The sequence below is a fragment of the Phragmites australis genome, chromosome 19, assembly GCF_958298935.1.
Source record: "Phragmites australis chromosome 19, lpPhrAust1.1, whole genome shotgun sequence".
Taxonomy (NCBI): Eukaryota; Viridiplantae; Streptophyta; class Magnoliopsida; order Poales; family Poaceae; genus Phragmites; species Phragmites australis.
The window spans coordinates 10,507,248-10,534,712 of record NC_084939.1 but is presented as its reverse complement, the minus strand read 5'-3'; the positions used below and the strand labels follow the sequence as shown (position 1 = coordinate 10,534,712).

Below are 27,465 nucleotides of genomic sequence, written 5' to 3'. Positions count from 1 at the left end.
ACAACGGTTGTATAATTGGGATTTACCTGAAATACAATTGGTGGTCTGGATTGGTGAAAGTATATAAGAATGAGGCCAAATCGATCATAAATCACACTAAATCAATGCTAATCAGTGCAAAGAACCGGGGACTAGAGCATGCTACTGACAAATAAATTTGACAGATAGGGTGTAAGTTAATTCACAAAAGTTGAAAAGTAGCTAAGAAGACAACATGCACTTTGCGCTGTCAAATTCATGGGTTGATGGAATATATCGATAGTTCAAACTAACTTGGTTACCTCAGTACTACATACTAGGAAAATTACCAGAAGAAGAGAAATTGGAACAAAATACTCAATTATCCATGTCAATCACAGGAATCCATTTTTTATTTTTGTGCAGGCAGCATTAACAAGCTGCATGCTACATCGATCACACTTCACAAATAACATTTCGTTCATCGAGTCTTGAGCAGGACACGCTCCACAGACCATAGGGATTCAGTGACTGTGGTAGGCACACCACACAAGCTCATGTACGCCCTCTTATTTCAAATTCAAGCACGCAAACAACCATAAGCCAAACCAAATTAACATAGTAAGTATCAAACACCAATTTATTCTTGAGCAAACACACCAACATGGCAAGCAAATCCTTGATCCGTATTGCAGCAACGGCAGCAGTACTGGAAAGCGGTCACAGACTTGGCACCATCAACTCTACATGCATAGGAATAGAATACATCAATCACATACAGATAGATTCAAAAGTAGGTATATATATATATGAAGGGGAAAACGTAGAATATGGTGTACATACATGTTAGGTTACCGGAGGACCGTGCCTCTAATGAGGCGCTTTTTGTAGTAGGACGACGAATGGTGTGGCTCGTAGAGGGATGGGTCATGACCGGCGTGCATCCCGTCCCACTCCAGCTTCTCCCACCAGTCCTTCTCGCAGTTCACAACTGGTTGGTGGCTGCCGACCGCTGGGAGGCGCCTGAGGGCCCAACAACCCCTGACATTGACGCTCTCGAGCACAGGTGTGGACATCTTGGCCTCGCATATCTCCTGCAGACTGGGGAGGTCATGCAGGTGGATGTGCTTCAGCTCTCTGAACTCCTTCACTTCACCCGCTTCTCTATGTTGTCTATCCACGCCGTCATCCCATGGGAAGACATGCCTGAGATCACTGCAGTGGGAAATGTGAAGAGTCTTCAAGCTGGGCAACTTGAAGAATGAGAACGGGAGGACAAACTTGAGCCTGGGGCAGTTGTGCACCTGTATGTTCTGTAGTCTTTCAAAATTGCCATAGTTGGTTCTTTTGCTCCAAATGCAGTCAGCTACGAGGAGGTCAGATGCCCAAATTGTCTCCAGTTGAAGAAACAAATCGATGGGCCAATTGTCATCAGAGACAAACACTGCTTGTAGCTTTGGGCACCTCTCAACATGGCACCATTTGAGTTCGGTACATAGGTAGCTATCTGAACGTGCAATCTTGGGGCTAACAGAAAGGATGCAAGAATTATCATGCACATGCAAGGAGTTAATGCACCACCGCATCATATCATAAATAGCTTGGATTCCCTTGTTGCTCTCCACATCGGTGAGGCTGATTCCTTCACCAACCTCAACATGGCGATCCGAGGGTCGAAGCCATGGGATCTTATGGTCATAAGCAGGAGCAGCGACCCCCTCAAGAAGGATATCACTATAAGTATAGCAGCAAGGTTTGGCCATAACCTTGTCGCTGCTGCTTTGCCCTTTAGGTCTACTGCTGGACGGTGGCACATGCAGATCTAGATAGAAGCTGTCAGTTATGAAGTTGTCAGACCTGATCATCAAGGACTGAATGATCCTCACATCGCTTGCAATGATATAGCCATCATAGTTCCTGTGTTGGATTTTGATGGATGAAGAATCAGAATAAGGTGGTTGTGGTCCTGTGTCGTTTTTTCCATGGGTGTCAATGCGAAGCACCTGCAACCTCGCTTCTTTCCACCACAGTATTGCACGCAACTGCTTGCAACCCATCAGAAAGACCTTTTTGAGTCCTGGCACCTGCACTACCTCATCCCTGAGGTCAACTCTTCGGATTGATGTGCCTGATAGGTTCAGTTCCTCTAGACCGGGCAGTGGTCCACGCAACAAGAAATTCTGCAAATGCACACAACCCACCATAGAGATCTTGGAAAGTTTGCTGGCAGCATCCTTTTGGTTTGATCCTGCATCTAAGCTGAATGTTTCAAGTGATGGAGGGAGTCCTTCAGGGCCAACACGCTCCAACCCAACACAGCCATCTAGGACCAGAGTCTTGAGGCCAGTTGCCCCGGATAAGCTTGGCAAAACTTTTATGGTGTTATTTCCAGACAGGTCAAGGAGCTCCAACTTCACCATGCCTGTGAATTCGTCTCCTTGGTCTGTCTCCCAAGAGCAGGTAGGCTCAACTACTCGAAGCTTGCGAAGGTTTTGCAGTTGTCTCCATGCAAGATTGTTGGGCCACACCCTTCCCCTCTTTATATTTATCTCCCTGATGTTTGTACCCATTTGCACTATTATATTTTCTAATCCCCACTCTGTGTCGCATATGTCTAGCACCTGCAAGCTCTGAAAGAACTCCACTGCGGCAGCTCTACCTTGCTTCTCCTCTATTTCTTCCTTTTGATCCTTGCACCTATCTAATCCTAGGAATCTTAAGGTGCGACAACAACTGAAAGGAGGTGATGAAAAATTGAATGTACAACGGCACAACTTCAGTACACGAAGGTTGCGATTAGGCAATGATAGTAGAGACAATCCACATCCACTGATGAAACAGGACGTTGACTCTGGAGGTACAGTCCTTTGTTCCGTAGAAGACGTCGTGACAAAAGTCCATCGTTTATAGTACTCTTCCATATTCTCCGTTATGTAACCAATTGCTAATTCTGGACGTACGTAGTCCTCCAATCGCAGCTCAAGCTGCATAGCAGTGGCAACATCCCATGCCTCGTTCTCGTGGTTTCTCTGTATGATCCCATCACAAACCCAATAGTTGGAAGCATGGATAGACCAATTGTAATCCATGTCTCCGCTACAGCCATGGCTCTGATCTTCTAATGACAATAGATACAAGATACACTCCAGAGCTATTTCAGTGCTGACACCAATCTTATGCGTGTATCGAGCAATTTCTGTAGCCTCTGCTCTAACCACTTCCCACCACCCCTCAGAATAACTGTAAATAAAAAGATGTGAATCATCCACTTTTGATCTTAAATCTGGATTGAGCTGCAGCCGACCTCTAAAGGTCCACAGTACTTTAGTGCCAAACCACTCAAGTCGTGGAGGAATGCCAAAATCTTGCATCTCAATCATGTCATTGCTCCCATTATGGAAAACCACTAAACACGTGTGGTCTCTTAGGGAACGATGGATCTCCCTCCCGACCCTTGGTATCTCAAGTCTAGAGCCTTCATCGACCCCGCTAAAATCATCTTCCTCATCATGCCTGTCAATAATAGCCATCACCCACTGAGGAAGCTTCAGGTTGTCCACGATTACCCTCTGCGTAGCTCTTCGACTTTTCCACCTTGAACAATCGACATGGATCATCTTATTGAATTTCTTTCTCAAAGATAGTGGAGGGTCTTCAACTATTGCCCGAAGGACAGCAGATGCACCCAAGCCGTGATCTCCATCAAAGTAGATGGACTTATACGAATTATCAGTACGCTCCAAATAACCAATTATTTCTTGCTTCACTTTTTTGTGAGGAATCCGCTGCAACAATTTGCAACATAAAATTAGTTTTCTCAAAAGGTGCTGATATAGATACAAGTGATCGATACGGTGTAGCATCATGAGAAAGTGCTACGTGTGCAAGGTCACACCAGTACAACAAAAATTAAACCTCTCATAGAGACTTTTCTATAGACATTTACAAATTTGTACCTCTAGAACACTAAAATAGTGTCTCTAGAAGCTACTTTTGTTGTACATGTTGTTTTTTCTAAGGAAATATCATGCATCTGGTCCTAGCAACATATACTTTTGTTAGATTTGATTACGACAAATAACTTGGATCCATTGTCACTCATTACCTTCAAAATTCTACCGGAAACAAACATCATTCATAATATTCATAAATATATGGACTGTTAAAATTAAAAAAAGTTTAACCACGAATAATCTAACTTCAATACACGAAGTTTGACTGACTGATGAAAAATTGAATGTACAACGGCACAACTTCAGTACACGATGTTTGACTGATTGATGAAACATGCCATTAGGCAATGATAGTATTGGAGATCCACATCCACAGATGAAACAGGACATTAACAGCAAATAGTCTAAAATGACAGATGAGGGTTACTGAATGTATCATCCGGCCAGGATAGCGTAGCGAGGTGACAAATATTAAAAAACAGAGACTACGGTAAGCCCGATCATAAATACTGAAGGAGGTGAGAAAACAGAGACGTAGTCTCTCACTACTTAGTGTTCTAGTTTCGCTAGAAAATTTTAAGACTAAATATTTAAGGGTACAAAAATTCTTGGGCATGGGTCTTTTTTAAGAAAAGGTACGGGACGTGCACACACATAACACATGGTGCTAAACACACATGTTTTACCTGATCCTCGATAAAAGACTAAATATTTAAGGGTACAAAAATTCTTGGGCATGAGCCTTTTTTTAGAAAAAGTACAGGACGTGCACACACATAAAGTACCAGAGAAAATCCCCAAAAATACGACACCGAAGATCCTCAATAAAACCATACACGTGTGCGTAAGTTTAACTAAAGTACCAAAGAAAATCCCGAGACAGAGACGTGGTCTCTCACTACTTGGTGTCCTAGTTTCACTAGAAAATTTTAAGACTAAATATTTAAAGGTCCAAAAATGCTTAGGTCTGGATTCTTTTTAAGAAAAGGTACATGACGCGTACACATAACACACATGCTAAACACACATGTTTTAGCTTATCCTCGATAAACGCACATGTGCGTACCCTTAACTAAACTACTGGAGAAAATCTCCGGAAATACAACACCCGAGGGTCGATCCCAGGAATCGAGGTAGGACGGGTTTGGCTCACCACTCAAGCCTTATCACCGTGCGTTCGCATGCTTGGGCATGGGTCAAAAATGTTTGAGCCCAAGACCTCTGCCTTCACTACTACAGAACTGGCCTTATTTGCTGACCCATCACTGCCGGTTCATAAGTCGCATGGGAAGAATCAGCCATCATGGCTTATGAACTGGCAGTGATAAGGGTCATCACTGCCGATCGATGGATTGAGCCAGCAGTGATACCCTGCTCCCTCATCACTGTTAGCTTAATTCACCGACCGGCAGTGATAGCATAACATCCCTGCTGGCTGGTTAAATGAGCTAGAAGTGATGTCCCGGCTATATAAAAGTTGCCCTCTCCTTCCGTAAGCTCGAGCACAACAGAGAGAAGCTCCGTTCTTTCTCAGTGGCGGCCATTTTTGTTCACCAGGATCTTGGTGGCTTCAAAATTTTGAGGAATCCTCATGCCCTAGGTGTACCAAGGTGTGTAACTTCCTCTCCAATCCATTTCTATTTGAATTTTATTTGCTAAATTGCTCTAGATTTTGAAATGATGGAGATGAACCTATGGCCATGATGTTTTGAGACAATGTAGATGCAATTATACCTCATTTATGATATAGAAGCCTCAATTCTGGTGGAAAGTGTCTTTATTATTGATTTACATTAGATATATGTATGAGCATATTTATTTTTGGTTTTTAATGAATTAGAAAATTTAGCTATGATATTAAGGTATATAGAAAACTCTAATTATATTTTTTATATTTTAATTAATTAGGAAGCTCCAATATAGAAACTTTAGGTATGAGCATATTTATGGTTGATTTTTAGTGAATTAGAAAAAATAGCCATGATATTTAGGTATGTAGAAAGCTTCAATTATATTTTTTCTATTTTAATTAACTAGCATGTTCCCAATATGGAAACTTTAGGTATGAGCATATTTATTTTTGATTTTTAATGAACTAGAAAATTTCGCCATGATATTTAGGTATGTAGCAAGATACAATTATATTTATGTATGAGCGTATTTATTTTACATATTTCCTTAATGAGTCATAGATAAGGTCTTGAATAATAAAGAAAATTTCTAGGGATGACACCAACAAATACTCATCGGAAGCGGACGTGAAAGCATGCAAAAGGTGGCTCCTCCAATCCGGGCCAATTGCCGGTAGGAGATGACGAGGTAATTTATTTGTTGGTGATCGCAAAATGTTCTAGATGTTATGAATTTGGATTTACAATAATGATATAATTGTAGATGGACAGAAGATGGTTGTACGATGCTAGCCGTGTGAGCGTAGAGTACAAGAATGGCGTGGATTGTTTCCTGGTACAAGCCACGACACACAAGTCAAATACACAGTCTCAATACATGTGCTGTGCATGCATTGATTGCGAGAACAAGAATCAGTTCTCCACCACCCAGCAAATACATTCCCACTTGATGCCAATGGGCTTTATGCCTGGCTATACCCGTTGGACCGAGCATGGTGAAGCTGAGATCGTACAGGAAGGGCAATACATTGAAAGAGAAGACGAAGACATGTGCACCGATATGCCGGTCGATGAATACATCGATATGCCACCTGCTTGAGATACGTTGGCCGATGATGATTTAGAGGAGATGTTGGCTGACGCTGACATCGATGATCTGGAGTAGATGTTGCGCGATGGGAAGGGAAACTTCACCAATGAAAGAGAGTTTCAAAAGTTTCAGTGTATGTTAGAGGACTTTAAAACACCGTTGTTCCCAGGCTGCAAGAACGAGCACATAAAGTTGTGTACCATGCTTTCACTGCTATAATTGAAGGCAAGCAACGGGTGGTCTGATACAAGCTTCACAGATTTGTTACTGTTCTTGAAGAAATTGCTTCCAAAGGAAAATGTGCTACCAGAAAACACATACTAGGCCAAGCAGGTTGTGTGCCCATTGGGGTTAGAAGTACGGAAAATACATGCATGTCCAAACGATTGCATGTTATATCAAAGAGAGCATGCAGACATGCAAGTGTGTCTCGTCTGTGGTGCAGCACAGTACAAGTGTGACGGAGATGATATCGATGGTGAAGGAAAGAAGAAAAGACGTCTCATGAAGGTGATGTGGTATTTTCCTATAGTCCCCCGTTTGGAGCGTTTATTCGCGAACAAAAGGCATGCCGAACTGATGCAATGGCACGCCGATAAACGCAAGGATGATGGAATGCTGAGACACCCCACCGATTCTACGCAGTGGAGAAACATCGATAGGAAATACAAGAAGCTCTTTGCAGAAGATGTGAGGAATATAAGATTTGGGTTGAGTACGGATAGGATTAATCCATTCGGCAATATGAGCAGTAGTCATAGCACTTGACTTGTGACTCTATGTATCTACAACCTTCCTCCTTAGTTGTGTATGAAGCGGAAGTACATTATGATGCCGGTACTGATACCAGGGCCAAGGCAACCTGGCAATGATATCGATGTCTACCTGAAACCATTAATGGAAGATCTGGTAACACTGTGGAATAATGGTGTGCAGGTATGGGATGCATACAAATGAGGGAACTTCACCCTACACTCAATGATGTTTGTAACAATCCAAGATTGGCTAGCCCTTGGTAACCTATTGGGCCAGACTATCAAAGGCTATTGTGCATGCGTGCATTGCTTGGATGAAACAGAGAGCTTGTGGTTGAATAACATCCGAAAAATGGTGTACCTAGGTCATCGTAAATTTCTTCGCAAGAATCACCCGTACCGCAGCAACAGGAGAGGGTGCTGATGGGAAAGTTGAGACTCAATTACCTCCTAAGCATTGCCCTGGGAGACAGGTATATGAGATGGTAAAGGGACTTAGGGTTATCCTTGGAAAGGGACGCAGGAGTACACCAGTTCCGAAATCTAATCTTAGAGCTCCTATGTTCAAAAAGAAATCTATCTTTTATGACTTAGCATATTGGCTAGATTTGGTGGTTCGACACAATCGATGTCATGCACATTGTGAAGAACGTGTGTGATAGCTTCATTGGTACATTACTAGACATACCTGGCAAAAAAAAAGGATAAACTCCAAGCACGAAAGGACATCAAATGTTTCAAACTCAGACATGATCTACATCCTGAAGAGATGGAAGAAGGCAACAAATATCTTGGCCCCGCGAGCTACAATCTGAGCAAGGCGGAGAAAATTGCAATGTGCAAGTGCTTGCATGGAATCAAAGTTCCATCCATTTACTCCGCCAACATAAAGAGACTAGTAAACATGAAAGACTTGAAATTAAGTGGCATGAAGTCTCAAGATTGTCATGTGATGATGACACAAATGCTTCCAATTGCAATTAGAGGTATTCTTCCACCGAAGGTCCGAAACCCAATCATAAAGTTGTGTTCATTCTTCAACGCGATATCACAAAAGGTCATCGATCCGACCAAACTAGATAAGATGCAGGAAGACATGGTCTAGACTCTATCCCAGTTTGAGGCGTTGTTCCCTCCATCATTTTTTGATATCATGGTGCATCTCATTGTTCACATTGTGAAAGAGATACGGATTCTTGGCCCCGTGGTTCTGCATCAGATGTACCCTTTCAAGAGGTTCTTGGGAGTTCTTAAGAAATATGTTCGTAACCGAAATCGGTTGGAAGGCTGTGAAGGGTTGCGGGTAGGCTACGCTAGCACAAAATAAATTTTCTCTACCGCATTCAACCAGGAAGCCATGCGAGTAGGGGATCATGAATCGTTACCACTTGACGAGCAGTGCAGCGGAAGAAGAGTTGGAGCAGACCAATCCAACGTCGTGCGCATCAAGTAGTCGATCGTCAACCTCATCCCGAGCACGTCCCGAGCACCTTCCGAGTACTCGCGGGTACGTCCCGAGTACTCCCGAGCAGATCAGCACCGCAATAGTAGCAGTGCCTCCACGGTATCCACACGTACAAGGATGGAATCGCCGTGCGCCGGTGTGCTAGCACCGCGCGCCCGGCTAGGGTTTCGAAGGGAGTTCGGGAATAGGAGGCGGCTAGGGTTTCTGAAGAACACCATGCGCCTTGGCCCCTGCCTATTCTTATATAGAGCACGCTAATGGGCCTTTAATCAACATTAAAGCCCATTATGACTCTAAACCCTAATGGTCCTTTAATCAACATTAAAGCCCATTAGCAGATCCAATCCGCAAACTCGATCGCCTCTAGGGCATATTACCAACAATCTCCCACTTGCACTAGAGTCAGCACAAGTTTTATATTCCATCCCCTTAAGTGTGTGACCCGTTAGGTTCATGTGTAAACGGCCGCTATCCGGAAACCCTTTTCCGAATTGCAAGTCAATAGCGGTACCTAGCAGGACATATTGACTCCCAAATGCACACAAAGATCATATCGGCTGAACCTTGATATACTCATGCACCAATCCCTTTACCACACGATACCACCCTTGTGATAGCTCGACCATTCACTCGATCAAGTAGTGGATTCACCATGATTAACTCTTTAATCACATTGGCATGGCCATGCACTTTCCAATCCAACTACCTCGAGAGGCCCAGAGATATCTCTCCCGTTATTTAGGAGGGGTAAATTCCATCTTGATCACTCACATCCCACGACATGTTTCATAACATACCCGAAAGCAACCTTTATAACTACCCAGTTACGGAATAGCGTTTGGAAGCCCCTAAGTGTGTTACTACACATTCTGGAATCAATGATGATCTCAGGTCAAAGGATTCTTTAGGTACACCATTTGAGATAACAACTGATGGCACATTAAAAATAACAATCCCAGCAGTATCTCAGGGTGGGTCTATCCAACATCATGTTCTCTAACATGTGTCCACATTACTGATTTGATATCTCCATATCTATGATCCGTGAAACATGATCATCATTCAGTCAAATGTGCTAATCTATAAATCATTATTGTCCCACACAATGATATGAGATTAGGGACTATTTAGAATAACATCATAAAAACAAAGAGTTTCACAAACAAGTCACATACTTGCTGATCAATGTAAATGATAATTATTCATGGAACCAGATAACAATTATCCAAAAGTACATTAGCATAGACAGAACATATTCTCTCACATGCACTAGAGTCTATCCCGCAAGTATCTAATACCCATAGAGCTCAAGTGTGCCTCATGCTTGGGCTGTGGGAGAGGCTTCGTCAACGGATCAGCAATATTCGAATCCGTGTGCACCTTGCATATCTTTACATCACCTCTATCAATAATCTCTCGAATGAGGTGATAGCGCCGAAGTATGTGCTTGGACTTCTGGTGCGACCTAGGCTCCTTGGCTTGTGCAATGGCACCACTATTGTCACAATAGAGGTCCATTGGACTGGACGCACTAGGGACCACACCCAACTCAGAAACAAATTTTCTGATCCAAACAGCCTCTTTTGCAGCTTCCGAAGCTGCGATATACTCGGCCTCCGTTGTGGAATCAGCAACCGTTTCTTGCTTGGAACTCTTCCAACTCACCGCACCTCCATTGAGGCAGAACACAAAACCAGACTGCGATCTCGAATCGTCCTTGTCGGTTTGGAAGCTAGCATCAGTGTAACCATTTACAACGAGCTCCTCCTCACCTCCATAGACTAGGAACATATCCTTAGTTCTTCTCATGTACTTGAGGATACTCTTTACTATAGCCCAATGACATTCACCTGGGTTCGATTGATATCTGCTCGTAACACTTAGAGCATAGGAGACATCTGGACGTGTACAAAACATAGCATACATGATGGACCCGATAGCAGAAGCATACGGGATCGCACTCATCCTCTCGAGCTCATCAGATGTCTTAGGACATTGATTCTTGCTGAGAGTGATGCCATGTGACATTGGCAAGAAACCTTTCTTGGAATCTTGCATATTGAACCGATTCAATACCTTGTCAATGTACGTGCTCTGGTTTAATCCGATTAGTCTTTTCGACCTATCTCTATAGATCTTTATGCCCAATATGTATGCTGCCTCTCCTAAATCTTTCATTGAAAAACTCTTTTGCAATGAAGATTTGACAGCATCGAGCATTGGAATATTATTTCCGATCAATAATATGTCATCCACATATAAGACCAGAAACACAAGTGCGCTCCCACTAGTCCTTTTGTAAACACAAGGCTCTTCTTCATTCTTGATGAAACCAAACCCTTTGATCACTTCATCAAAACGAAGATTCCAACTCCGAGAAGCTTGCTTTAGTCCATAGATGGACTTTTGCAGCTTGCAAATCTTCCCAGTATTTTTCGGATTGACAAAACTTTCAGGTTGTGTCATGTACACATCCTCACTTAGGTTTCCATTAAGGAAAGCAGTTTTGACATCCATTTGCCATATCTCATAGTCGAAATATGCAGCAATTGCTAGGAGAATCCGAATAGACTTTAGCATTGCGACGGGCGAAAACGTTTCATCATAATCAACACCTTGAATTTGCCTGAAACCTTTCGCCACCAATCGTGCCTTATAGATGTGAACATTTCCATCAACGTCTATCTTTTTCTTAAAAACCCATTTACACTCGATAGTTTTCACACCATCAGGTGGATCGACCAAGTTCCAAACTTGGTTTTCTCTCATGGATTCTAACTCGGATCTCATGGCTCCAAGCCATTTTTCGGAGTCTGGTCCCACCATTGCTTCCGAGTAAGTCTTAGGTTCATCATTGTCCAACAATAATATGTCGCGCTACCCCGTGGTTAGGAACATAAACCGCTCGGGTGCACGACTGAACCTTTCCGACCGACGTGGGGCTGGTGTCTCGACAACAGGTTCTGCAACATCTTGCATACCGAGTTGTGGTTCAATAGAAGCTGAAACACTTTCAAGTGGTTCCCGAATTTCTTCGAGTTGCACCGTGCTCCCACTAACTCTCTTCGCGAGAAACTCTTTCTCAAGAAAGACACCATTCCGGGCGACAAACACTTTGCCTTCTTCCCGGTTATAGAAATAATATCCTTTGGTTTCCCTAGGATACCCCACAAAGAAGCATTTATCAGATTTGGGAGTGAGCTTATCAGACGACAAACGTTTTACATAAGCCTCACAACCCCATATCTTAAGGAAAGACAATCCGGGACGCTTCCCGGTCCATATCTCATATGGTGTCCTCTCTACAGCCTTAGATGGAACCCTGTTTAACGTGAAAGCAGCAGTTTCTAGAGCGTATCCCCAGAAGGACAATGGAAGATCAGATTGGCTCATCATCGACCGGACCATGTCTAACAAAGTTCGGTTCCTCCGCTCGGACACCCCATTCCATTGTGGCGTACCTGGTGGAGTCAATTGTGGAACGATTCCACATTGCCTTAGATGATCACCAAATTCATGGCTCAAATATTCACCTCCACGATCTGATCGCAGAAATTTAATTGTCTTGCCTATATGATTTTGTACTTCATTCTGGAACTCCTTGAACTTTTCAAAGGATTCAGACTTGTGCCTCATTAGGTAGATGTAACCATATCTACTAAAGTCATCGGTGAAAGTAATGAAATACTGAAAACCACCTCTAGCTGTAGAACTCATCGGTCCACATACATCTGTATGTACTAGGGCCAATAATTCATTTGTCCTCTCACTTCGACCAGTGAAAGGCGTCTTAGTCATCTTGCCAAGTAAACAAGACTCGCATGTATCAAATGATTCGAAATCAAATGAATGTAGAAGACCATCTTTATGGAGCTTCTGCATACGCTTCTCATTTATATGACCTAATCGACAATGCCAAACAAAAGTGGGATTCAAATCATTAAGCCGAGGCTTCTTTGTATCAATGTTATAGATAGTTATATCCTCAAGATCCAATATATATAATCCATTTACTAATGGACAATTACCATAGAGCATACCATTCAAAAATATCGAACAACACTTGTTCTTTATTATGAATTCATAACCATCTTCTTCCAAACATGAAGAAGAGATAATGTTTTTGCCCAAGGCAGGAATATAATAACAATTATTTAATTCCAAAACTAATCCTGAGGGTAGCGATAAGGAGTAAACGCCAACGGCCAACGCAGCAACTTTTGCACCATTACCGACGCGAGCATCCAATTCGCCTCTTGCACACTTCCTAGTCCTTTTCAGTCCCTGCAACGATTTGCAAGTATGAATCATTGATCCGGTATCAAATACCCATGAATCATCAGGACGAGTAGCAAGATTAATTTCAATAACATTTATACCTGAAGAGGAAGTCTTACTTCCCTTCTTCTTTTTGAGTTCTTCCAAGTACAATTTGCAGTTCCTCCGCCAATGACCAGTCTTATGGCAGTGGTGGCAAGTGTCAGAAGCGGCAGGGCTAGCCTTGGGCTTTCCAACAGGTTTAGGCTTAGAACTCGAGATCTCATCCGAAGTTTTAGCCTTGTCCTTGCGCTTTCTCTTCTTGCTATCCTTTTGAACCATCATCACATGACTAGAGCTCTTCTTAATGCTTTCCTCAGCAGTTTTTAGCATCCCATGCAATTCAGCCATGCTTTTCTCCATGCTGTTCATATGAAAGTTCAAAATGAACGGCTCGAAGCTCGCAGGGAGCGACTGAAGAATTACATCCGTAGCCAACTCAGGGCTAAGGGGAAAACCAAGTTTTTCCAGGCTTTCAATGTAACCAATCATTTTGATCACATGAGGACTGACTGGACTGCCTTCTGTTAACCTGCACGCAAACAAGGACTTTGAGGTGTTGTACCTCTCGGCCCGAGCTTGGTTCTCAAACATGCCTCGGAGTCCCACAATCATATCATGGGCATCCCGGTTCTCATATTGCTTCTGAAGCTCAGAGGACATACAGGCAAGCATGAGGCAGCTAACATCCAGTGAATCGTTGGTGTGCTTCTCATAAGCCCTCCGATCCGCGGCAGGAGCATTATCAGCTGGTTCATCAGGATAGGGGACCTCTAGAACATATTCCTTTTTCTCTTGTTTGAGAACAATTCTCAGATTTCTATACCAATCAATAAAGTTTGTTCCAGAAAGCTTCTCTTTTTCAAGAATCGATCACAAATTAAAACTGGAAGTGTTACTAGCGGCCGGTGCCATGATCTACAACAGAAAATGCAGGTTCAGCACTATGCCTATGTGAATCTTCTATTAAACAATTTAACAAAAGATACTCCACTATATGTGTTTTCCCTCTAACAACATATAGAGGATCAAGATCCATATTCAACTAAGTTCTAGTGAGCTTTGGCATCACTGCTAGAAACTTAGTGACATAGGTAAGCAACGCCTTGCTAATCACATCCATATGTGACTCTTGTTTGTTGGGTGGCATCGAATGCCCCGGCGCCCAACACCATGCCCCAAAGCCCAAAACCGTTTTGATAGCTTTATCAAGTAAACCAATACTATGCGTGTGAATGTCCGACATCCACTCTAACTGGTTAAGATAAATGATGGCACCCTGCTTTGGCAGACCTACCACACAATGATCAAAACCTTTGTAGGTGCAGCTATTGGAAGGGCATCAATTACTCTTGATTTTTCTGAGGGAAACTAATCTATCATGAAAATCATATCCACCACATATAAAACATGAAAGAATAGTATGACAGGAACATGAAAACATCACAGGCAATCATATTAACTGTGACATAGTATGGCCCCTTCACATGGTGATCTCCATCGCCACGGTTCCTGTCCTCCGGGTCATCATGCTTCAAATCTCCATGATCTTGTACTAGTCTATTACACCTAATAGCACTAGATAAATTACATGAGAAGAAGCATCACAAGTCGACACGCAGGCCGTTATACAATAACATGACAGCCTTGGGCTGCAATTAACCATGACTCGCAGGCCATGAAAAATTACACACATGCATCACATATCATAAGGCCATACCAGTCACAACATTCTCTGCAAAAACGAGTTAAGCGTAGAATCGAATTCTAATGTCGTGATGGGATCATGTTATTACAACAATCTATGCGTGTACGCAACGGCGGTCCCATCTATGAAATCGCTATGAAAATCTCATCGGATCGATCGTATCGAGCCAATTCCGAGTCATTCATAATGCCTCAATTTCCATTAGATCAATCCCATTGATCATCGCGTGAGGTTTTTCCAGAAAAGATGACAGCACACACGACCTCGATCTGCTGTTCTCCCGACCATGTCGCGATGCACGCAGTTAGCCCCGATGGTGATTCCAGCCGGTAGGGGCAAGTCGCACGCAAAAACAGGTGGGAGATCGAGCTAATCTTTTTGGCTATGTGGTTTCATCGACTGGCATCTCATCCGATCTCTAATTCACCAACCGTGCATTGATCAATCCATCATATGAATTGATAAAAAACAATAGATCTAATCTATTTCTATCACATATCTTCTATATGTGACTGATCCAGATCAAAAACTACGCAGGATGGCTCTGATACCACTGAAGGGTTGCGGGTAGGCTACGCTAGCACAAAATAAATTTTCTCTACCGCATTCAACCAGGAAGCCATGCGAGTAGGGGATCATGAATCGTTACCACTTGACGAGCAGTGCAGCGGAAGAAGAGTTGGAGCAGACCAATCCAACGTCGTGCGCGTCAAGTAGTCGATCGTCAACCTCGTCCCGAGCACGTCCCGAGCACCTTCCGAGTACTCGCGGGTACGTCCCGAGTACTCCCGAGCAGATCAGCACCGCAATAGTAGCAGCGCCTCCACGGTATCCACACGTACAAGGATGGAATCGCCGTGCGCCGGTGTGCTAGCACCGCGCGCCCGGCTGGGGTTTCGAAGGGAGTTCGGGAATAGGAGGCGGCTAGGGTTTCTGAAGAACACCATGCGCCTTGGCCCCTGCCTATTCTTATATAGAGCACGCTAATGGGCCTTTAATCAACATTAAAGCCCATTATGACTCTAAACCCTAATGGTCCTTTAATCAACATTAAAGCCCATTAGCAGATCCAATCCGCAAACTCGATCGCCTCTAGGGCATATTACCAACAGGCTGCATGACCATGGGCTGGGGAACTGAGGAGGTCATTGATTTCTGCGTCGACTACATGAATCTCAAATCGATTGGTGTGCCTGTATCTCACCATAATGGGAGGCTATAGGGGAAAGGGACGATAGGTGAAATCTCATTTCGCACTAATGACCCTGTTTCATTTACGCAAGCACATTTTGTTGTTCTGCAACAATCAATTGTAGTGGACCCATATGTCGAAAAACACTAGAAAATGCTACACACTAGAAACCCAGGGAAGTCGATGTTTGGATTGCGCGAGAGCATAGAGATCATTTTGGCGCGTGGTTACGCAGACATGTGATGCATAAGCAGATAGAGTGTGCTCAGTTGAATGTGTTGGCTCACGGACCGTCTATTACAATCCTCATATTCCAAGGATATGAGATGAATGGCTATACATTTTATACGAGAGCTCAAGATAATAAGAGCTCCAACCAAAATAGCAGTGTCCGTATAGATGCCTACGACTACAATGGAAATAGGGAGACCTATTATGGATTCATCGAGGAGATCTGGGAGCTCGACTATAGAGTGTTAAAGGTTCCTCTTTTCTGGTGCCAATGGGTCAGACTCCCAGGGGATGTGAAGATCGACAAGTACGGTATGACTACAATGGACCAAAAACTCGTTGGATAGAGAGAAGAACCATTTGTACTTGCGAATGATGTTATGCAGATCTTCTATGTTAAGGACCCGAACCCAACTAATAAGGAGGAGCGCCACGTGGTCCTTCGAGGAAAAAGAAGGATTATCAGAGTGGAGAATGTTGTTGAAGAGGAAGACTACAATCAATTCGATGTGCTACCTCCTTTCGAAGAGGACGTCGACCTAGGTCCCATGAAAGACACCGACAAACCTCCCTATGTACGTCGTGATCATAATGAAGGGTGAATCGAATCGTTAAGATAAAGTAGCTAAATTGTATTAATTACTATGTATTAATTTGTTTTAGATGCAATTATACCTCACTTTTGTTATGGAAACTTCAATTTGTAGTGTATGGTGGAAGATATATTTAATATTGAACATATTGATTTTTTATTTTAGGTACATACAAAAATTAATTTTGGTATATAGCAAGTTCAAATTTAAATAAATATATATTAGGTCTGCTAGGTTAACTTAATGTTAATAAATATAGATAGTACAAACTCAATCGAAATCACCTGAGTAGTGTAGCAGTTTGTTTAGTCTTACTTGGAGTAGGGCTTGGGTTCGAGGCTCTGCATGCGCGCGTGAGGCTAAAACAAATTTTTTGCACCCCGTGGTACCAGCAATGAAAGAGGTTTCACTGTCGTGGACATATTGGGCCAGCAGTGAAACTACTTTCACTGCCGGTGTACTTATTGAGCTGGCAGTGAAAGTAGTTTCACTGCTGTTGTCCTAGTGAGAAGGCAGTGAAGGTACCATTTCACTACCGATGGTCATATTGAGCCGGCAGTGAAAGTTCTCACCTATAAAATAGCTCGACACCCTACGCCCTTTGACACTTAGAAAATTTTTCGGTCCCTGTGCCGTCCACTTAAATACCTCCCGACGCCAAGGAGCCCACGCCGCTGGAGGTCCACAAGCTCGTGCTCGCTGTCTGTGTCCTCCTCAACACCGTCATCCTCCTCCCTGCCATCGTTGCCATCCGCCTACCTGGTGCCATTCCTGTCCTCCTCGACACTGTCATCCTCCTCCCCGCCGTTGTTGCCGTCCTCCTCCCTGGTGCCATTCTTGTCCTCCTCGACACCATCGTCCTCCTCCCCGACGCTGACCCTGTCCTCAGTCCCCAACACCACCTTCCTCAGAGTCGCCTTCCTCTACGCTGCTGCCCCATCCCTGAGGCTGCGTTCCTCCACACGGTTGTCCCCGTTGCTATCGTCCCCGAGCTCCAATACATCATCGCGGTGACTATTCCACCGCCTTCCATCTCCCTCCACCTCCCAGATGGTGTTTTGTGGTTGCTGTGAAGTGATAGGTACCGTGAGGTTAATGGTTGATTTGTTAAATTGAGTTCTGGTTTCACCACTAGGTGGTTTAGTCAATTGAAATTGAGCCAAGTGAGCTCGGTTCTGGTGTTTAGAACTTTGGTGCTCAGGCAATCAATTGGTGGTGGTGCTGTGTTGGTGGAGGTGCTGTGTTAAAGGTGCTTATTGACTGTATTGATTTTTCCTTTAGCTGAATTGCACTGTGAGTATTTTGGTTTTCTCCTCCCCTTCATTTTTGCTCTCTGTATGGCTTTGTGATATGCTCTGTGATGATCAAATGGAACATTGAGGTTGCGCTAGATGTCTAAGTGCAATAGGTGTTAAATCTATTTGTTCTCTATTGTTGGATCGGCACAGATTGCCCTAATAGTAGTAGTGCATTCCATTGTTCAGTCCCTATGCTTATTGTTGGTATTCTATACATTACCAATTAGGCTTGATTCCTGCACTAGGAGCTGCTATGTTTATTGATTCAATTAATCTTGTTTTGATTGAATTCTGGAAGAGCAGGAAAACCTTTGGTACTGCTCTGATATTTTGGTACTCGGTTAGTGTTTGTTTCTCAAAGAGTAATCCTCTCCCTGTCAACTTTTATGTCCAACAGTATTGTCTAGGAGAAAGCTCAATTTTAGAGAATTTTTTTTTTCAGTTTTATATCTAGTTGTGATCTTAGCTTCTAGCCCAGCTTGTGATGTGTCAAATGGACAATTAGGGAGCAGGATATCGTAGTCCTAGGGCCAATTGTTATATTTATCTGAGAGCAATTTTATTCAGTCATCCATATGATGTTCAGTTCATTATCTTGCTTGATGGGAGGTGGTTTTGCTTTTGTACTTATGATACTTACATGTATGTTCATGGCCAGTATATGAACTACTTTGTTTCTTGATTTTTATATTCGGGTGGTCCTCAAGCATATTTTGCAGTCACAAATGATGAAAGGAAATAACTATTTACCATACATATGACTGCAAAGCTCGACTGGGATGGTTATTACACATGCACCTTGCACGTCTTTTTACTATCCCAGTCGAGCTTGTAGTTGTATATAATTATCTCCATAATCTGATGCAGATCAATCAAATAATAGACTCTTTGTTGGATGGTGGTTGCATATGATGGTGGTGACTGATTTTTGTTTTTGTTTGTTGCTTTTCTTCTTACACCCTAATGTATAGATACTGATGCTATGCTTATTTTCGTACTGATCAATGCATCCTAATGTATAGATATTGATGCTATGCTTATTTTTTATATCATGCTCTCTATGGAGAAGCAAATATTTCTTTTGAAATACAATAAAATAGTGGCAATGATGATATGCTTGAGGCCGTATATCTTTATTACTTCTAGGATTTTAGTACTGATTTCGTGGGTTCGGAGAGGAAGCATTCTTCTCAAGACAGTATTTATGTGCCAGTCCTACTATTTCAGAGTGTAGCTTCTTTCAAGATGAGCTGGACGTTCTATCTGAGGTCCTTCTGCACATAAATGCAGACTTGTGAAGAATGCTTTCTCTCCAAACATGTAATCAATATTGAAGTCCTAATAAGGCCATTTGCTAGAGCCACTGAGCCTAATAGTTTTTTGCAAGAATATTCTTTGGTGTTAGGGTGGTTTGTAGTATATCATTTTTGAATATTCTCTAAAAGAACAATGTGTCAATTGTCGATACCCTTATTCCTATTTTGCTACATTAGATGTGACTTTTTTTTTGTTAAATGTGGTTCTAACATACTCAATTACAATATTGTATGTGTATGCATTCTATCTATCGACTCCTTCATGGTTATCTCCCTCTTTCGACAGCCTCTCTCCCTCCCTCATTGGCTTTATCTCTACCTCCTTCCTTTCTCAGCTCTCTATATGTATATTACTCAACCACTCGTCGTCATCATATGCAGAACTTCCAGGAAGGAATGGCACCACCAACCACCGATCCGGCCCAGGTGCCAGAATGAGATTTAGTGCCGCCGTCAAACATTGAAGAAGGTAGCCCGAGCCACTACCTCAACCTGGAACAAATAGGTGCATGTGGAGTCGATGAGGTAATTCATAATTAGATGAATGCATCTCTTCTACATATTATCATATAGGTTCCCAATAGTTTTTTCGCATCTGCGCAGATGCTTGATGCTACAGAGGGTCACGACAATGAGAAATCCTATAGCGTAGCATCGTGTCTGAGGTCCCTCTAAAGATGCCTATCGGGCGATTTGTGATCACGGAGGTCTCTCCAGTAGGGGAGCCAACTACACCTGAGAGAGTTTTGGGGCCATACAAATCAACCTGTGGGATTGTTGTTAAGGATCACGTGCCCATCAGCTACAGGCTGTGGACTGATTCGATCAAGAACGACATCTTGTGGTCCAAGATATTAGAGAAGTTTGACTTCCCTTAAGGGACAGATATGGAAGTAGTTAAGCATAAGATGCGAAGTATCATGGGCCTTTCATTTAAGAACTGGAAGGGCACACTATACAGAACATATGTGCAGAAAGGTACACTGCCAGATTTCCGCAAGTGACCGTAACTAGAAGATCATTGGCAAGTCTTTGCGGAGTACAAGTCATCGGAAGAAGCACAGAGGTTGAGTGTGGTGAACAAAGCAAACTCAAAGAAGAACCTCTACCCCCACAAAGTCGGCAGCTGTGGGTACGTGAGGAAAGAATGCCAGTGGCAACAATAGCTAGATCAACTGCGAGAGAGAGGTGTCACGCCTGAGACAGAGGGCTGGAGCGATCGATCAACGTGCTTCCTTCTTGGGAGGGGTGCTTCTTACTCGTCTGATGGAAGCTTATGCTTTATGACCTCCAAAGACCAGGAAGTGGTACAAACGCTTGCAAAAAAGCATGCGGAAGCCCATGAGCAGTCTGCACAAGGCTCTTTCAAGCCAGACAGGGATAGGGACGAGCTCACTTTGGCCCTCGGAAATAAGGAGCATGGTGGTCGCACATGAGGTATTGGGGTGATGGGTTGGAAATATGGATTCCCAAGTGAAGTCGATAGTTACAAGAGCCGAAAGAGATCCCAAGCAGAGCGAGATGCAGAAACGAGAGGCAGAACAAGCTAGAATGATAGAAATGCTTGAACAAGCACTAAAAAAGGAAAGGAAACATACATAAGAAAAAAATAGCACAAGAAGTAGCACAAGCCCTCATGCGTGAACGTGGCACCATTGTGAGCGAACAGGAACGGCCGGCAACATCTCCTGAGTTTGTGTGCTCTAGCCTCGGTGGTCGTCGGAGTAGCTGTGCATCCACGGGAGTTCCGGGAGCTAACCCCATCACTTATCTCGTGGACCTCATCACAGCACGGGCACCGTGTGAACTACATATTGGTGATAGGAACATTATCATCAAGGTAGTTTCCGGAGTGGCTTATCCCCGTGGCTCCATGAACATTTGCACGGACGTCCAATACCGGAGGGCTACGTTGTGGTCGAAGTAGATGAGGCAGTTGACCAGTGCTGCAATGTTGAGGTGGACTACCCCGCCGAGGAGGGGGCGAACACTATAGGAGAGAACGAGCACACATTCATCACGTGGGAGAAGGTCTACATAGTGTTTCCACCAGGGACAACTCCCGAGACTCTCTACTCTCCTCTACACCCTGGACCGTCGTCGCCTCAAAGATCTCCCTCTCCTCAGCCATCTCTCAAAAGAAGTCCACCTCCTCACTCATCGCCTCGAAGAAGTCCATCGCTCAAGAAGCCAAAACCATCAAGAAGCCAGCCATCAGCTTGGAAAACAAGATCAGGTTCTATAACATTTAAGCAGACGACATCATCTAAGAAGTCGGTGACATCTAAGAAGTTGGCGGAACCAAGGATGTCTATTCACTCACTGCTGAGGAAACAAAAAAGGTTGTGGACGCCAGTGTCACGTCTCATTTCCATCCTCCACCACCTCCTCCGAAACCTATTGTGCCTACAGATGCCTTGAATTTTTTCATGAAAATGGCCAAAGCTAAATAGACGGGGTCAGCTTCAAGTAAGCCGCCGACTGACTATGAATGCATCAGTAAGATGCAGGCCAAGAGCAAACCAGGCCCAATAATTAAGGATGCTCCAAGCATTGTGGACTTCCTGGCTTCTTCTAGATTAACAGTAGAAGAACTAGCACAACTAACTATGGGAGCGGATATATCAAAGTCAGATGTTATATGGCCGTTTGAGTTGGGCAAACCTTTGGTCAAACCAGATATAGGAAGAAACCTTACAACTCAAATGCGTCGATTACATCAATGGTACTTGAAGCAGTCCAGGTAGGGTTTTTAGGCATTCCCCGTGAGATACAAAGAAGAATATTTCCTCAATGGGGACGGCTTCTTCTGGTTGGAATTCTTGCACTTGTATGAACTATATAAGGAAAATGCCCTCGATGTGGCTATAGTTAGAGCGTGGACTCTGTAAGTGACATGCATATAATTCACGTTATATGATCTTGCACCTTTTAATTGCATAGCTAACTTCTCTCTTTCATAGAATAGAGATCCAAGCATACAAATAAGACTTAGATAAGAAAATAGGATTCATCAATCTTGGCCTTGTGAACCAGAAACTTGTAACGAAGAATCCAGACTTCACCGAGGCCTACTTATTGAAGTGTCTGCTTCACCACCAATACAAGAAATTCATACTCTTACCCTACAGCTATGAGTACGTGTTTGCGTGCAAGGGCGTTCTCATTTTATGGGCAACTCGATTCTAGTACTAATTTGCTATGGTGACATATTATATAGTTTTCATTGGATCCTCTTTGTCATCCACCCAGACTTGAGCAAGATCATTGTGTTGGACTCAGCAAAGAGAGATCAGACGACTTACCAACACCTCATCGACATGGTAAAAAGGTTAACTCGATCATTTAATCTTCTTGATGATTGCATCTAAGTTTAATTGGTATTCATATTCATGTACAGGGTACACAAGATACCGCAAGAAGATTGTTATCCACTTTCCATTCAGGAAGGAGTATGCTGTAAGAACCGACTTTCCGGTACACAATACATATTCATGTCTTGCATTTCCTACTGAATAAAAAAGGTCAATTCAATCCACCGATGAACCCTTTCCTCTTGAAGTGTATGAGGTAGCTACCTGGCAACAATCTCTGTGCGTTTCATGTTCTTACTTTCATGCACGCATTCAGCCTGGATGAAGACGCTGTTAGGTTCAATGACCTTGAGGTATGAAATAACATATCGATGCCTTCTTTTCAATTTCTACACGTGTTCAAGGACTAATTCTTCAAACGTAGCGCTTCAAACTATGCACAAGTGTGTTGCAACCTGCTAAAATACATGCCCTTCAAGAACAGATGGTCGGGTTCTTATTGGAACATGTTATCAACCCAAATAGCGAGTTTCATGAACCGATCGTGCCGTCCACGCGTGCGAGACCTTCAGATGACACCTTACCTTCAAGCAGAGAGTATACAACAAGGAGGAAGGCTACCAAGGGGCTTGACAATGTATTCTATTTTCGCAATTCAAACAATATTAATGAATGACATTACCTGTTCTACGATATGCCACTAGTGTGTCAATGACTTGTGGGACCAGGTCCCACTTGTCATCCTCACAATGGATGGCATATCGTAGAACCAGCACTTATTCAGTTGTAAATCATAGATTTTTTCATTTATTAATGAATGATATGAATTACTATGTATGATGTGAAGTTGGTATTGTCAGACGACTCTTGGACAGAATGGCCTTCCAATGATGATACGAAGGAGAAGCAAGAAGCAGCATCTCGTAAACGTGCCTAAGAGGAGGAGGATGAGAGGCTAGCCCATGAGTTGTGCACTGCGGAGGAGCAAGAAGTAGTATCCCATAAACGCGCCTAGGAGGAGAAGGATGAGAGGGTGGCCCATCAGTGTGCTGTAGAGGAGGCGTTAGACTTCGATTTCTTTGACACGCCGGCGAGCCTGGAGCATAGGCGATGCAGTGGTTGATCAGGCATTGTTGGGTCCTCTGCTCCACCACCATCGGCCCCCTAGCATCCCTAGATGTACTCACGCTATCAATCGTCAGTGCGGGGATGCGGTGCTCGTCGCGGGAGAGCTAGAGGGATACTGGACTAGCTCAACTCAATTGACTTTTCAGGGGGTGACTTGTAATATTCTGTGTTTGTCGATGCGTGACTTGTAATATGTGTTTTACTATGTATAAATGAAGGTATTTTTATTATTGATTTACAGTAAATATATGTATCATTGTATGCATGTATTGAGAGAGACGGAGAGATTGAGGAGAGAGAGAGTACTGAGAGAACAGAGAGGAGGACCGTGGAGGGGGGAGAGGGAAAAAATTGCTGTCTCAAACCTTTGGCAGATAGTGATTCCAACAAATCATTGACGAACGAAGGATACAACCGGCAGTGATAACCCCCTTCACTTCTGGTCCACCGAGCCGGCAGTGATAGTCCTTGAGTATCACTACCCGTTGCCCACTACCGGCTCTAAAACCGGCAGTGAAGGGGGTTTTAGAGCCAGCAGTGAAGGGGTTTTCTGTAGTGGTGCTTAGAAGCAAGGCTCTCTGGCATTACGTCTTGCCTCTTTGTTGACTTTCGTATCAAACTTAATATTTTTAAACTGTTTTGAGCCCACTGACATGTAGGTCCATTAGATGTAGAAACAATTCTTTTAACTCCTCTCTCATACGGTGTCAATGTCAAGATGACGTGTCAAAACCACTTCATGCAACCACCACATAGGATGAAAATCGGGGTGGAATTGCTGCGGGCTGTTTTTTTTTTGTCTGGATTGAGTAATGGGGGGTTATGGAGTGTCTGCTTTTGTAGGTAGAGAGCTAAAATTGTACTTTCATAATAGTTGGAGCGCAAAAATGGAATAAATCCATGAATTATTCTAGTAGAGTGGTTCTAAATGATCTAATTAGGCAATGTGTGCAATACAAGAGCGGTAGCTATGTACTCTTTCTTCAAGAACTGCTTTTCATACTGGGTTTTCGGATGTAATTTTTAACAAGCTATATGAATGTCACAGAAATAGCCAAGGAGTGTTATGAAACCGGACTTAGGAGGGAAGTCCGACTCGGTTACGGCCGAGATAGGTGAACAGGCATGCGGCACGGGAGAGGACTCCTTCATGTCCGTTTAGGATGGGAACATACCAAACTTGTCCCCAAGAAGGGGTATACATTAATATTATGTATATACAAGAGGAGCCCTACTATAATCTATGTATTGATCTAATAAAGAAGAAAGCTTCACTAAACATCCGTGTTCTTATATATTCATTTATTTGCATTTGTTAATTGGGAGAGACGGAGAGGATAAGACCCTAACCTCTCGCAAGGTTGTTTTACAACAGAGACAACACTCTAAGCCCAAAACGGAAGCTACGCCCATGATCGACACCCCTGGTACGCCCAAGTTCAGGTCAGGTTACGTATAACTTCGGTGTATCTCTTACTCACAAGGTGCAGGTAAAGGTAATTTGTTATTGCATAGAACGACAAGAACCTCAAACTAACTCTAGAAACATCCAACTGCAACGCTAGTTTATGAAAAATGCATATATGTAGAAAAAACAATTTACCTTGTAAGGCATGATGGACTTTATCAATCAAGGCCCAGAAAACACAAGTAGCTTTATTACACAAATCTCTAACTCATCTGCGGCTCCAGAAGGATCTATCTCCACTTGCTAGACCCTACAATTATGAGGAAATATCATACATATACTTTTGTTAGATTTTATTACGACAACTAACTTGGATCCATTGTCACTCATTGCCTTTAAAATTTTACCGGAAACAAACATTATTCATAATACTCATAAATATATGGACTGTTAAAATTTAAAAAAAATTAACCACAAATAATCTAAAATGACAGATGGGGGTTACTGACTGTATCATCCTGCCAGGATAGCGTAGTGAGGTGACAAACACTAAAAAATAGAGACTACGGTAAGCCCGACCACAACTACTGGAGGAGGTGAGAAAAGAGGAATGTGATCTCTCACTACTTAGTGTCTTAGTTTCGCTAGAAAATTTTAGGAGTAAATATTTAAGGGTACAAAATGCTTGGGCATGGGTCTTTTTTTAGAAAAGGTACAGGACGTGCACACACACATGTTTTACCTGATCCTCGATAAAAACATACGTCTGTGCATAACTTTAACTAAAGTACTAGAGAAAATTCCCAAAAATAGAACACTGAGCGTCGATCCCAGGAATCGAGCTGGGACAGGTTTGGCTCACCGCTCAAGCTGGGTGGCATGCTTGGGCATGGGTCAAGCATGTTTGAGCCCAAGACTTCTCCCTTGGAAGCAAGGCTCTTTGCCGTCTTGCCTCTTTGTTGACTTTGGTATGAAACTTAATATATTTAAACCATTTTGAACCCACTGGCATGTAAGTCCATTAGATGTAGAAACAATTCTTTTAACTCCTCTCTCATATGGCAATGTCAATGTCAAGATGACGTGTCAAAACCACTTCATGCAAGCTCCACGTAGGATGAAAATGGGGGTGGAATTGCTGCGGGCTGGTTTTTTTTTTTTTGTCTGTATTGAGAAATTAGGGGTTATTAAGTGTCTGCTTTTATAGGTAGAGAGCCAAAATCGTACTTTCATAATAGTTGGAGCACTAAAAATGGAATAAATCCATAAATTATTCTAGTAGAGTGTTTCTAAATGATCTAATTAGGTAATGTGTGGAATACAAGAGCGGTAGCTATGACTCTTTCCTCAAGAACTGCTTTTCCTACTGGGTTTTTGGATGTAATTTTTAACAAGCCATATTAATGTACAGAAATAGCCTAAGGAGTATTATGAAACCGGAGCTTAGGAGGGAAGTCCGACTCGGTTATGACTGAGACAGGTGAGGGGGTACACGGTGCACGAGAGGACTCCTCCTCCGTGTCCGTTTAGGATGGGCATATACCAAACTTATCCTCAAGAAAGGTATACGTTAATATTATGTATATACAAGAGGAGCCCTACTATAATCAATGTATTGATCTAATAAAGAAGAAAGCTTCACCAAACATCCATGCTCTTATATATTCATTTATTGCTTTTGTTAATTGGGAGAGACGGAGAGGATAAGATCCTAACCTCTCGTAAGATTGTTTTGCAGCAGAACAACACTCTAAGCCCAAAACGGAAGCTATGCCCATGATCGACACCCCCTGGTACGCCCAAGTTCAGATCAGGTTACGTATAACTTCGGTGTATCTCTTACTCACAAGGTGCAGGTAAAGGTAATTTGTTATTGCAGAGAACGACAAGAACCTCAAACTAAGTCTAGAAACATCCAACTGCAATGCTAGTTTATGAAAATGCATATATGTAACTGCAACGCTAGTTTATGAAAAATGCATATATGTAGAAAAAACAATTTACCGTGTAAGGCATGATGCACTTTATCTATCAACGACCAGAAAACACAAGTAGCTTTATTACACAAATCTCTAACTCATCTGCGGCTCCAGAAGGATCTATCTCCA

General features: G+C 42.9%; 2 protein-coding genes across 2 annotated transcripts; both read right to left on the bottom strand.

Annotated features, from left to right (window-relative positions):
* Nucleotides 1-415: 415 nt before the first annotated feature.
* Nucleotides 416-27,465, bottom strand: LOC133900632 (uncharacterized). The gene is made up of 3 exons (XM_062341827.1): nucleotides 27,362-27,465; nucleotides 802-3,743; nucleotides 416-701 (listed from the first exon to the last, which is right to left on the bottom strand). The coding sequence occupies exons 1-2, from the start codon at nucleotides 27,371-27,373 to the stop codon at nucleotides 810-812; spliced, it is 2,946 nt and encodes a 981-aa protein (XP_062197811.1). The 5' UTR covers nucleotides 27,374-27,465; the 3' UTR covers nucleotides 416-701; nucleotides 802-809.
* Nucleotides 12,895-13,681, bottom strand: LOC133899902 (uncharacterized). The gene is made up of 2 exons (XM_062340936.1): nucleotides 13,232-13,681; nucleotides 12,895-13,136 (listed from the first exon to the last, which is right to left on the bottom strand). Exons 1-2 carry the CDS (start codon nucleotides 13,659-13,661, stop codon nucleotides 13,120-13,122), a joined length of 447 nt encoding a protein of 148 aa, XP_062196920.1. The 5' UTR covers nucleotides 13,662-13,681; the 3' UTR covers nucleotides 12,895-13,119.